Source organism: Vombatus ursinus, unplaced genomic scaffold, assembly GCF_900497805.2.
Source record: "Vombatus ursinus unplaced genomic scaffold, bare-nosed wombat genome assembly UNPS02009152.1, whole genome shotgun sequence".
NCBI classification, from domain to species: Eukaryota; Metazoa; Chordata; class Mammalia; order Diprotodontia; family Vombatidae; genus Vombatus; species Vombatus ursinus.
Genome location: NW_020948930.1, coordinates 1,976 through 16,008, shown reverse-complemented (window position 1 = coordinate 16,008; position 14,033 = coordinate 1,976). Strand labels below are relative to the sequence as shown.

Here is a 14,033-nt window from a genome sequence, read left to right as displayed (position 1 = left end):
GAGTCACAAGGCCTGGATTAAAATCTTGGCTTCTACTTCATTAATATAGGCAGGTCACTTAATCTCTGTAACCCTCAGTTTCCTCATTTGTAAAATGGGGAATAAATACACTGCCTCCAGGCAAGTGCTTTATAAATTTTAAAGTGCTGTAGAAGTGTTAGTATAATATTTTATCATATAGATAACAGGGACATAAAAATATCATCATCATCATTGTATGTTATCCTTGGGCACCAGAGCTGCTCCTCTCTAAAGGCCTCTATTCTGGTCACCTTTTGAACCTGTCTCATTTTTCCTTCACGAAACCTTCTAGATATTCTGGGAAAGGGGTGTACTCTACAGTAAAGTACTCATGGGCATGGCCCAGAGAGCAGGCAGGAGCTGTGCCCATGTAAGCAAAGGTGGCACTATAAGTATTTTGGGACAATGGAGATGATAAACTAACTTGTTACTTCTGTTCTTCTTCTTGTCTGTTCCACGGTCCCTACAGTCCTAAAAGAATCAGGGCAAGGAATTGTTATTTTTGTTGTTGTAGGGCAGCCAGATGGGACACAGGGCCTAAAGTCAGGAAGATCTGAGTTCAAATTCGGCCTCAGATACTTACTAGCTGGGTGACCTTGGGCAAGTCACTTAACCTCGTTTGCCTCAGATTCTCATCTGTAAAATGAGTTAGAGAAGGAAATGGCAAACCACTCCAACATCTTTGCCAAGGAAACCCTGAATAAGGTAACAAAGAGTCAGACACAACTGAAATGACTGAACAACATCAACCCTTTGTGCCCCTACAGGTGACCACCCATATGAATGCGAATTCTGTGGCAGCTGTTTCCGGGATGAGAGCACGCTCAAGAGCCATAAACGTATCCACACGGGGGAAAAGCCCTATGAATGCAATGGCTGTGGAAAGAAGTTTAGCCTCAAGCACCAGCTGGAGACCCACTACAGGGTCCATACAGGTAATGAGGATCATCCAGCTGAGGGGGGAGATAGGGAGCCTGGGGAGAAGGAGACATGCAAGGGACTGGGGCTCCAAGTTTGGGGGGATAACAAGTGGTAGGAAATAGATAGTTGGCAGCTTGAGGCCAGACAAAGGGTCTTATTGAAATTATAGACGGAAACAGTGCCTGCCTTCAAGCAGTGTACATTCTGATGAGGGGGACATTAATCCTTTGGGGGATTAATTTTATTTTGTTTTGATGCTATATAGTGTTCTTCCCAGTCACCATTGCCTTGAATGCTTCCTCTGACCACTGAGGACAGTGAAGGGGATAGTGTGAGTGAGTTAGGGAGGTGTAAAAGGATTGTTTTACCACAGTAAAGACCTATCTGAGATGATGTAACATAAATTTGTAGTGGACCAGTCAATTTAGTTGACTGACTTTCTCCAGCTTCACTTGGCAACCCATGAATAGGAGCAAAGGCAGTAGGTGATGGGTATAATGTAAGGCTGAGCACTTAGCAGGGTAAGATAAGTGATGAGATGAAGAGCCACAGGATTTCTGACTAGAAGATAGAGTAGAATTGAACTGGTTCTTTGAGTGATCAGGGTAGGGAAGGGAAGAGAGTGTAGCCATTGCAAGGGTGATAGCCTGGGAAAAAAACTTAGAGGGGGAGAATGGAAAGTCACTGAGAGGATGAAGAACAGGGTTAGGAGATATAAGCAGAGGAAAAGATAGAAGGATCAAAAATCAGATAAAGGCATTTCAGAGTTCATGCATGGACGTGGAAGACTTACGTGTGATGGCAAGAGTAATTCAAATAGTTAAGCACAAACAAGATACACAGGGTAAATTGGAGGTAATCTCAGATGGACGGCACTGGGATTAAGGAGGCCTGGGAAAAGCTTCTTGAAGAAGATAGAATTTGAACTGAGTCTTGAAGGAAGCCAAGAGTTAGAGAGGTAAGAAGAGAGAGTTCCAAACATGGGATATAGCCAGTGAAAATGCATGATTTGAGAGCTGGAATGTGCTGTACAAGGAATGTCAAGGAGGCCAGTGTCACTGTATCTCAGAGAATGGGGAGGGAAATGAGGTGCATGAAGACTGGAAAAATAGAAAGAGGCCAGGTTATGAAGGACTTTAAAAGACAAACTGAGGATTTTATATTTGATCTAGGAGGTGGTAAGGAGCCACTGAAGTTTATTGAATGAAGGTAGAGGTGATAGTGACATGGTCAGACTTGTGTAGAGGAAGATATTTTGATAGTTGAGTGCAGAATACAGTGGAGTGGAGAGAGAATTGATAATCACAGTAGTCCAGATATGAGGTGATGAAGGTTCTGCCCTAGGGTGCTGGCAGCATCAGAGGAGAGAAGGGCGTACATACAAGAGATGTTGTGAAAGAAGAGACAACAGGACTTGGCAATCAGTTTGGATGTGGGTGTGTGAAGAGTCAATGATTGCTTGAGACCTTGGATGATTGGGAGGATTGTAATAGAGAGTATAGGAAGAGGGGAGGGTTTGGAAAAAAGATAGCAAGTTCAATTTGGGTATATTGAGTTTGAGGTATCCGACAGGAAATTGGAGATGCAAGACTGGAAGTCGGGATAGAGGTTAGAACTGGATAAATTGATCTGAGAATCATCTGCCTAGAAATGATCATTGAATCAATGGGAGCTGGAAGAAGAGAAGAGGGCCAAGGACCGTGCACAATATAGATGAAGACCCAGTAAAGGAGACAGAGAATGGAGCAATTGGATAGGTAGAGGGTGGATCAGGAGAAGGCAGTGCCATAAAAATCTAGAGAAAAGAGAATCAAGGGGAAAAGAGAAATCAACAGTGTCAGAAGCTACAGAGAAGTCAAGAAGGATGGGGAATGAGAAAAGGCCATTAGAGTTAGTGATTAAGAGATTATTGGTAACTTTGGAGAGAGCAGTTTCAGTTGAGTGATAAAGTCAGAAGCCAGACTGCAGAGAATTAAGAGAGTGAGAAGAAAGGAACAGGAACTGGAGACCCCTTGAGAAGATGACCTTCTCAAGGAGTTTAGCTATAAAAGAGAGGAGTTATATACAATGACAGTGGGGTTGGATGAAACATGAGGTTTTTCTGAGGATGGGGGAGACATGGTTGTGTTTGTAGGCAACAAGGAAGCAGCCAGTACAGAAGGAGAGACTGACGATTAGTGAGAGTGGGGGAGAATAGAGAAGGAAATCTACTAGAGAAGACAGGATGGGATGAGATCACTTGTACACATAGCAGGGTTTGTCTTAGCAAGGAGAAGGGCCACCTCTTCATGTTGTTGTTTGTCCTTTGTTCTTGAAGAAGACCATGACACCAGGAAGGTGATGCCATGACTTGTAAGTGAATTGGATTTAAGTTAGTGCAAAGTCGCCAGCCTCACTCTCTCCTCCAGAGCCATCTGGATCCCGTGGCAAGATGTGGGTCAGGACGACTGGAGATGGCTCCCACCTCTTCATGTAAGACAGAGGTGGAGGCGGAGATAGTGGCAGAAAGCATCTGAGTGATATGTGATGAGCAGGAGGGTAGAAGAGGGAGATCTCAGCTAGTGGCCTCAATTTTTTTAGATGAGAGGGTGGAGGAAAGGGATCCATGGGAGACTTAAGGAGGGATAAAAAGATCTAGAAAGCCTTTGGAGCCAAGTACCCCAGGTGGCAGATGTGGCCTAGCTCTTCTCCCCACTACATGAGAGTTTGAGTGACTTTCCTTTGGGGGATTAATTTTATTTTTTTGATGCTATATAGTGTTCTTCCCAGTCACCATTGCCTTGAATACTTCCTCTGACCACTGAGGACAGTGAAGGGGATAGTGTGAGTGAGTTAGGGAGGTGTAAAAGGATTGTTTTACCACAGTAAAGACCTATCTGAGATGATGTAACATAAATTTGTAGTGGACCAGTCAATTTAGTTGACTGACTTTCTCCAGCTTCACTTGGCAACCCATGAATAGGAGCAAAGGCAGTAGGTGATGGGTATAATGTAAGGCTGAGCACTTAGCAGGGTAAGATAAGTGATGAGATGAAGAGCCACGGGACTTCTGACTAGAAGATAGAGTAGAATTGAACTGGTTCTTTGAGTGATCAGGGTAGGGAAGGGAAGAGAGTGTAGCCATTGCAAGGGTGATAGCCTGGGAAAAAAACTTAGAGGGGGAGAATGGAAAGTCACTGAGAGGATGAAGAACAGGGTTAGGAGATATAAGCAGAGGAAAAGATAGAAGGATCAAAAATCAGATAAAGGCATTTCAGAGTTCATGCATGGATGTGGAAGACTTACGTGTGATGGCAAGAGTAAGGATAGGACCGCCTCTCTGTGTAGCTGAGGTGGGATGGAGAAGTACGTCATAGGAATTGAGTAAATTAAGGAAAGAGGGAGTCTATCCATCCATCTGTCTCTTGGTCTATCTCTCTGTCCATCCATCTTTCTATCTTTCTATTTCTCCTGGCTGTCTTTCTATCTAGATGTCTGTCTGTCTGTCTATCTACCTGCCTATTGACCTAAGTCCCGTAGTATGAGGTCAGGAGTTGGAGAGGGGAGAAAGACTGGGGTAGTTTCTGAACTCGTTGAGGAAGAAAGGAGAGTGTCCTGGAGATCTGTAGATAGTAGCTACTAGAATCTTGACTGGGTGATAAATATGAATTGAACGAACCTCAAAGAAAGACGTCACTGAGTGATGGTGGTAGAGGAGAGTCTAGAAGTTGGGGGCAGAGGAATGGGACAAGGAATATTCTGACTTCCCTGACAACCAGTGAATTGGGAGGGGCAAATTAAACGTGGAATTACAAGTGCTAGAAAGGTTGACCAGTAGTACCATGTCATCAGGAGGGAGTAGGGTCTCTCAGCTAGTGCAAAAAAATGGAAGCAGTGATAAAGGGAAAAAGGTTAAGATGACAGCAGGTTTTTTACTTAGGAGCAGGCCTTCCAGAGAGCACAGTGGAAGGGGTGGGTAGATCTTGGCGGGAGAGGGGCCTCTTGAAAGAGAGGCAGGATAAAACTCAAAAGCTTATGGAAGTGAAGGTGGAAAACTAAAAATATATTAATTAATTTTAAAAAATATGTAATTGGGGGGAAATAGACCTTCTGTATAAAATTTATTTAAAAGAATATAAAAAATAAAATAAAATCCTGTCAAAAAAAGAAATAAATTTTTACTTAATACAGCAGACAACAATACATTTATAATGCATGCTCTCTGAAAAAAAAGTGAAATAACAATAAAAAGTAACTAAAGTTGATTAAAAAAATTGGTTGGTGAAAAAGAGAGAGATGCAGGAAAGGGGAGTGGGCAGTGTAGGTTTTATACAGTGAATAGTTAAAATGAATTGAGGCCAAACTGAATACTAGTTTGGAGGTTAGCCTGAGGGTTGAGTTTAGTCTTAAGGTTAGGGGTCAAGATGGATTGAGTTTGACTAAGGCTAAGATAGTTAAAGGTTAGGTTGAGGGCAGGATATATTGAGATAAAAATAAGGCTTGTTTTGTCCAGGAGGGTCAGCAGCTTTTACTTTGGAGGAAAGGACAAGCAGAGCAGTCCAAGTTCCATCAGGAAGATTGGAGGGAAGTGGAATTTTCATACATGTAGACACACACTCACATACATACATTCATACATGCATATGTATATATGTGTATGTGTTATATGTGTATTATATATCATAGAACATGTGTGTCTTTGTGTGTGGGTGTATATATATGTATGTGTGTATATGTGTGTGTGTGTGTGTATGTACTTGCTTCAAGAAATAAGAAACATTACAATTTGGCAAGCTAAAAAGTTTTTGTCATCTCCTCTGCACAGGAGAGACCTCTTATCAGTCATTGGAATGGAGAGAGCTGGCTTGTTGAGAGGCAGGGGGAGGGATTCAGTGACCTTTGGACAGTCCTGCTGGCTTAAGGGAGTCTGTCTGTGGAAAGAGCCAGACAGGAAGGAGGAGGCCGTGCCCACAGTTCAGTTCTCTCACTCGTATTCTTTTGGAGCTCTAACTGTACCGAGCCTCCTGATACTTGGAGAGGATGGTAGGAAATCCTCATTGCTGGTGCCCACGGCAACCCAAAGGCCACTGGAATCCCAAGGCTCCTACAGCCCTTTGCTCAAGATGTGGCTGGGGCTGGCAGATCATTAAATGCATTGGTGGTAACTATTGTAAATAGCAGATCGATAGTTAGATCACTTTGGCTGTTCATTACTTCATTATTTGTGGGTCCTCTGCACAGAGTGAGTATCAATATCCAGACGGCTGGCCAGTTAATTACTGTATTGAAGCAAGTTTCCCTCTGATCCTCAGCTCAGCTCCAGGGGGCTGTAGCAGAAGGAAGAAATAGGGGAATCTGGGATAGGGTTTAACATTGTCTAGGCAGGTCCCCATCCTCTCTGTCTCCTGGTCACACTGAGTGCCAGGGTCTCCTTGACTTCAAATAACTCCAGAGGAAACCTGAAGGGTCTGCCAGGTCTAAACAAATTAAATAGCCATGACTTTCACTTTTATCCTCCTCCCACCATTGTGTAGAGTATCACTTCCTTAACCCTACCCCACGCCAATTTTTGGCCTGGAAAGTATTACAATCTAGGCAGTGGGACTCCTTGACCGTCTTTTCTGTGAAGGACCTCACTGGTCCCTTTCCTGATTCCCCTTCCCTTCAGTGGGAGAGGAGGGAGGAGAAGGCACCATTACTGTGGAGAGAGGTTTCTGGGAAGCTGTAGAGTGTAGGGACAGAGAGTCTCTTGGAGCATCTGATCCATCTTTCTTTTCCACTTGTCCTTTTGCCTTCTGTCCCCTCCCAGGTGAGAAGCCCTTTGAGTGTAAGCTCTGTCACCAGCGTTCCCGGGACTACTCCGCCATGATCAAACACCTGAGAACACACAATGGCGCCTCCCCCTACCAGTGTACCATCTGCACCGAGTACTGCCCCAGCCTCTCATCCATGCAGAAGCACATGAAGGGCCACAAGCCTGAGGAGATCCCACCTGACTGGAGGATCGAGAAGACTTACCTCTATCTGTGTTACGTGTGAAAGGCGCTCCAGGGGAGGAGGAAGTGGGAGAAGTGAGAGAGAGATGGAATCATTGAAGGACTGCGCGCGCACACACACACACTCACACACACACACACACACACACACACACACACACACAAGAGAAAAGAAGAAAAAGAGGACTGGATTGATAACTGTGTTTGACCTTGGTATCTATACAAGATTCTCTCTCAAGGCTCATGCCATGGGGCTAGGTGCCTCAGGTCACAGGTGTGGCCCACTCTGGGACAGTCTAAGTGATTTTCATTTGTGTGGGGGGGTGTTTTATTCTGCTTTGATGGTGTTCTTGTGTTCTTCCCTGTCATCCTTGCCTTGAATCCTTCTTCCTCTGACCGGGAGCCAAGTTTAGGGAAGTGGGGGTAGGGTACATCTGGCCCAGAGCTAGGCAGGCTTGTTGATCTCCACACAACTGCTGCCTGACTCTCCCCAGACAGAGGTTGAGGGGTGGGGGACTTCAGATCTGGAGCTGGGGATGAGGGGATTGGATGGTAGGGTAGATGGAGTTTGTCATCTGCTGTAGAATAACAGTGCTGGTTGACTAGGTCCTGTGCCCTTCACCACACACACACACACACACACGCACGCACACACGCACACACACATACACATACACACACACTTCAATCTTGGCTGTTTTCTTCTCTCTTTCTTTATATCTAGTAATCCCCTGTTGGTGATATGAAGTTGTCTTCTACCTTCCCACCCACACTACCTTCCTTAGGTTCTAGTACCCAAAGTCTCTAGACACCCCCTTATATATTGAGCCTTCCAGGGGTGAAATGTCACCCTCTCTACCCAACTCTCCTTTAGGAACAACTCTCTGTGATGTGTGACTCAGCCTATCCCCACCCACTTTGCCATACTGCTATTCCTAATAGCAAGAAACAGAACAGCAGCCCTCCCTTAGCCCCGATAGGGCCAGGACTGTCCCTAGAAATTGAAAAAAAGAAACATGAAAACACACACACACACACACACACACACACACACACACCCCACAAATCCCACATTCAATTTTTATTGAGGAAGGTACACACAATTCAGTTTAAGAACAAATATTTATTAAGCATCTACTATGTGCATTGACAGGTGCCAGGTATAACAAAGATTTAAAAAAAAAAAGAACAATCCCTGTCGTCAAGGAGCTTACAATCTGTACAGTAATGGGCTGTTTCCTAAGGGAAATACTTAGAGGATCTCCACATTCCACCCCCAAGCCTAGTGTGCCTCCACATCTGGAGGAGGAAGATGGTGGGTGTGTTGTGTGGTCTCTTAGAGTATGCAGGAAGGCAGAGAAACAGCTCCCCAGTGGTTCCCAAGGTCCTCCAGGAAGGACAGTACTGGGGTACATAAAACCTGGGCTTCATCTTTCTCTAATCCAGGCCTGCTTCCCCCACTTGCTACACCCCTGAATCTGCCAAGGATTGGAGGAGGAGGAGGAGGAGGCTTTTTACTCTCGTTGCATTTTGCTTCTCTTCATGACCCCCCCCCCCCCATTCTCTTTCTGCGTTTAGCACATTGTACTTGAATTACCTCAGTTTTTTGTGACCTCATGAGCTTTCCCCCCCATGTATGTGTGGATTTGTTTTTATTGTTATTGTTTTTTTTTTTAAGGGAAGGGGGTGGTCTTTTTCTTGTGTAAAGTTGTAATTGTTTTTACAAACTTTTGTTGTAATCTTCCATCCCCATAGCACCCACTACTTATCCCCTGTCCGCCTCCTCTCTCCACCCCCCCCCCCAGCCCCTGGAGGGGCCAAGGGATGGCAATGCTCAGGATGGGAGAGTAAAGTCCTGTTGGTGCAGGGGAAAGTGGGAGGACTCAGCTGGAAGTCCCCAGGGGCTTAGAACAGTCACCTACCAGCCTGGCCTTTGTGAGTATGGCGGAGCTGCCCAGTAGTGAAGCCAGGCCATTTGCAAGGTCCGTACGGTTAAATCCGTCCCCAAACTCCTTTATAAAAAGCCAACCTTTCCCACACTTGTGGTCATTCAGGCTTCCAGGTCTGGATTATTTAGATTATTGTAGCTCTGGCCCTTGGTGTATATTATCATTACCAAAACTGGTATTTTTTTCCCTAGGCCAGTCTGGTGGGAAACTAAGATTTTGTTGTTTGGGGGGTTTTATTTTGTCTGTTTTGGTTTTGGTTGGGGGAGGGATTTTTTTTTCTGAAAGCTACCTCTTATGTTCGTTTGTCCAATTCTTTCTGTTCCTTTTCCCGTCTTCCCCATCCCATCGTTCTGCTCCCCTCCCCCAATTTTGAAAGCACATTGGCAATATTTGTGTTTGCTTTGGGATGGGCTGCTGTTTCATCTCAGGCTTTATTTGCAATGATTGTGTGTGAGTGTGTGTATGTGTATTTGTCTTTCTCTGGGAAAGTTGTGGCTGCATTTTATCTATGTTTTAAAAAGTGATTTTTAAGGAAGCTGTATGTGACGGGGAGGATCACGAAGAAAAAAGGGAAGTTGGAGGGATGGGGTGCTGCTGTGACCCCCCCCCCATCCCCCTGCCTTTATGCCTCCTAACAACCCCATTCAACCTCGTCCACCTAATCTGAAGGCCTTAAAACTAGGGGGACAGGTTTTGGAGGGTGGGGAGGAGTAATCACATGATAAGTAAGACCAGTCAGTGGTCTGGGGCAGGGGGTGGAGGTCAAGGGAGGGTGCTATTTTGCAGTTAGCATGAAGACTTAGTGCTTTGGAAAGGAAAAAAAGAAGTTAAACTTGAAATATGTGACTAGGACAGTTGTTTTGTTTATAATGTGAAAAGAGAGTGGTATCATTTTGGGGAGGGGCAGATAGTAGAAAATTCATTGTGCACTAAAGGTTCCTCACCCTGGGCCCCTTCCCTCTCCCTGGGAAGGAGGAAGCACTAAATGGCCACCTGGTCCTACAAATCCCAGAAACAAGGATTTTAAAGAAAGATAACACAGTTTTATGGGGAAATAATCAAACTATTCCATAGGATTAGCAACTTTCCTTCTCTCCCCCACCCCCAATATCTCTAGACCCTCCCCATCTAATCTGGGTCACCCCTTCCCACTTCATAAAAGCTGAGAGGGTTGAGCTGATATTTACAAAGTGTAATATTTTTGTAATATTTGTTAATTCCTTTGTCAGTTCTCACAGAACGCTGCCCTTTCCTTTTGCAATGTGAATGGGGAAAAAGAAAAAAACAAAAACAAAAATGAAAGTGTGCGTGCGCGCTGCTGAATGTGGGTGCTTTTTGTGTGTGCAGTTGTGTCTTGAAATCATGCAGTATTGTAGTAATCTGGTGTTACAGAATTGGATGGTACTAAATCAGAGCCAGCTGCCTCCCTGATGCCCCCAGGACTCTGCAGATTCAGGGGGTTAGCCAGAAAGGGGTCAGGGTGAGCTGTGGTGTTTCACAAACATGTTTGCATTGGACTGGCACTATACTCACCACCCCGTGGAGGCCCAGCCACTCACAACTCAAGTTTGGAGGATGGCAAAACCTACTTTTTCCTACCCCCCCCCATTCTCTCCCATTATCCCCCAGCCTAAAAAGAGAGATCTGAATGTTCCACGGCCTGGTTAGCTTTGGGGGTAGAATGTAGTGAGAAAACATTCTGAACTTTCTGCCTTTGTAGAATAGGACACACAAGCCTGGGCCTTTGAATTTCGTAGGAATGGAGGAGGATTTGGGACTGGGAGGTTGAAGAGAGACTTATCTCTCTTTCCAGTTGGGTCTCAGAGTTTTGTTTTCCTTTTCTCCCAGCTAGAGTTCTCTCTCCTCCTCTCTCCTCCCCTCTCTCTCCTATTCCTCTTTTTTTCCCTTCCCTTCCCTCCCCTTCTCTCTCTCTTTCTCTCTCTCTCTGTCTCTGTCTCTGTCTCTCTCTCTCTCTCTCTCCTCTCTCCCTCTCTCTCCCTCTCTCCTCCCCTCTTCTTCTCTCTCTCTCCCCCCCAGCCCCTTTCTCCCCTCTCCCCAAATCCCTTCAGCTTTGCTACTGCTAACAGCCAGCTCCTGCTGGATACTGCCTTACACATCTGTAGCCAAACTCTTCCACATGGAAAGCCAGAAAAGTTCTGAGTGTTTCCTCTTGCCTCACAGCCTGTGATTCTCTTGGTCCTCCTAGGTTACTTGTGGCATTCCCCTCACATTCATGTGCTGCCTTTCCTGTTTGCTCCCTCAATCATTTGAAGCATTAATATCCTATGTACATATAGGATAGACATATATAAAATATATCTATCTATATATATGTGTGTTTGTATATATATATATATATATATGTATATAGATCTATCTATATATATGGAGAGAGATATAAACAAGTCAAACCCCTTCCGCTTAATAGTTGCCAAGGATGTGGTGGTTTTAAAAAAAATTTAAAAAGGTGGGAAAATAGTTGTTGGGTAACCAGGGGGCACTGTGGACTCCCTGATTTCAGTACAATCCAAGGATGTAACATAGGCTTGTTTAATCTTTGTGCCTGAACAGTTTTTTTTTCAATGTTTAGAAGAAAAGAAAAAAAAAACTGCTGCAATTCCTCACAAGTGTATGGTACCTTTCTAGAATCCATTGATTGGTACAACCAGCTGCAGGGATGTCCCAGGAGAGGGGAGGAGGACCATGGGCTTGCTCCCTGTTTGGGGAGTGAGAGGTGGCCTTCGTTGAGCTCCATCCTTGGGAAGATTGGAATCATGTTCTGAAGCCCTGATGGAGGAGGATCCAAAGGAACCGGGATGTGAGTGATCTGGGACAAAAAACAATAATAATAATAATAATAATAATAATAATAAAGACCAAACTGTGCCCCAGAGGGAAAAGGTGTCAGATCAGTTGGGAGTGTTGGGGTCTGTTTTCCCTGATCCATTTTGTCTCCCCACTTCCCTAGTTCTTCCTCCTTTCCTTCCTCCCTCCTGGACCCTCTACTGCCCTGAAGCTTCCAGGCACAGGGTGCCCAGTGGCAGAATGGAAGTATTTATCTGGATGTTTCAGGAAAACAACAATAACAACAACACACGGACAAACTCTGCTTTGGTGTGAATGGTGGTGGTGAAGAAATCTTGAGCGAGCCAGAAGAGGGGAATAGAAAGAGAAACTGGAAGGTGGGATGAGGGGGAAGGGGGCAGGAAGAGAATGGCTACTAGGCCAGCTAGCATGACACTGCCTCCCTCCCAGGCCACCCTGGTCCATCCCACTGTGCAGACAGGGTACCAACCTCTTGGTGTCTATCATAGTGTTTGTTCACATAGTGTTATGCATGATCTTTTTAAGGTTAAGAATCCACAGTAAAACACTGTGGAATCCTATCCATATATATATATATATATATATATATAAATAAATATAAATATATATGTAAGTTATAGCACTGAGGGCCGCCGCCCTGCTGGACCAAGCAAAACTAAGCCTTTTGGTTTGGGTGTTTTCTTGTTTTGTTTTCATTTTGTTGTTTTTGTTTTTGTTTTCATGGCTTGTCTTACGTCGCGACAGCACAAGTGCCAGTCCTGATTGCTCTGTATTACAAAATAGTGTTTTTAATTAATTGATGTTCTAGTTAATGTCTACCTCAGCACCTCCTCTTAGCCTAATTTTAGGAGGTTGCCCAATTTTGTTTCTTCAATTTTACTGGTTCCTTTTTTTTTTGTACAAAAATCTGTCTTTCTCCCACCTCCCTCTTTCTCTCTTCCCTTTCTCTTCTTTCCTTTCCTCTCTCTCCCTCCCTCCTCCTTCCTTCCTTTTTTCCCCTCCTCCCTGCCCTCCCTCCTCTCCCCTCGCAGTCAGTCCTGCTTGCCAGCCCTCTCTGTCCTAGTACAGAAGCAGTTCGCTCGAAGTTGTGCGGTCCGGGTTGCAGCTTTCCGCATCTGCCTTCGTTCCGTGTAGATTGACGCGTTTCTTTGTAACTTCAGTGTTTCTGACAAGAGAAAAAAAAAGAAAAAAGAAAAAAATGAATTTACTGCTGCAGGTTTTTTTCTCTCTCCATGTGTCACTAAGTGAAGTTTGTGCCTTCTATAGCAAAGAGAATATTTTTTACATCCTACTAACAGTAGATTTTTTTGTAGTGAACATTTTTTGTATTTTTATTTATAAGTCTCATAAGAAAAATAGCAATGTTCAGTTGTATACCTTGAATCTGCAGTTAGAAAAAAGAATAAAGTTAATTCAGTTGTCTCTGGCTGGGCTGTCACTTTTTTAAAAATTCTTTCCCTTTTAAAAAAATAACCTTTTCTGCCGTGTGTAGCTGAGGAAGTAAGGCCTCTTTCCCTAGCTGGGATGTCGTGGAGGTGGGAAGGGAGACCTGAGCTAATTCATCTCCACATTGTCACGTAATCTTGAAGTTCTGAGTTCTCTTTTTCCTACTAGCAAAATCTGGTAGTAATAAACTTCCATTTTTAGTAAAGAACCCTGGTACTACTGAGCTGAATGCAAAAGATAGAGATTAAACTTTGGGAGTGTGTGGCTGTTTGTGGGGTGACTGAGGATTTGAGGGGATGGGGGATGGGGAGGGAAGACCTTCGAATGACAGCCGCCTTAGCCAGGCAAATCAGGCAACGGGACCTCAAGCCTAGCCTCATCATTACTCAACATGAAAGATTTCCAGAAAGATCAATGGATAAAGTTTCCTGCCTTTCCAGGGGGAAGGGGTTCAGGCCAAAGCTTAATTCCTAAGCTCTCCCTCCCCTTCCCTTCCTCTTTTTGCTTGCTTGCAGAAACATCCCATGCACCCCCTTCCCTCATCCACTCTGGCAATTAAATCCTCATCCTATATTGTTAGGAGAGTCACAGAAAGTCAGACAGGACTGAAATGACTCAACAACAGTATCGTTCGGGCCCTACTTGAAAGCCACATTATACACCTAACTCCCTGCCTCTGGGAAGGCATGACTCTTCTCCAGGCCACAGATGGGCATCTCTCCTGTTCTCAGCTTCCTCCATAGAGCAAGACTCCCTGGGCTCCTGGTTTCCTTTGCACTGACATTTAGAAAACCCAGCCAGACTGGGCTGTAGTTTACCATAGGTTGATAACATTGGGGGGAATCAACCCATGATCCCCAAGTGTTGGGGACTAGAGTTTCCATCTGTTGCAGAG

The 14,033-nt window shown here is 44.6% G+C and overlaps 1 protein-coding gene across 1 annotated transcript; it reads left to right on the top strand.

Annotated features, from left to right (window-relative positions):
• Nucleotides 1-775: 775 nt before the first annotated feature.
• On the top strand, nt 776-8,594 carry LOC114034951 (zinc finger and BTB domain-containing protein 16-like; the record flags this gene model as incomplete). Its single annotated transcript, XM_027850780.1, has 2 exons — nt 776-956; nt 6,731-8,594. Coding segments are annotated over 2 exons (411 nt in total), but the record flags the coding sequence as incomplete, so codon positions are not given.
• Nucleotides 8,595-14,033: the final 5,439 nt, after the last annotated feature.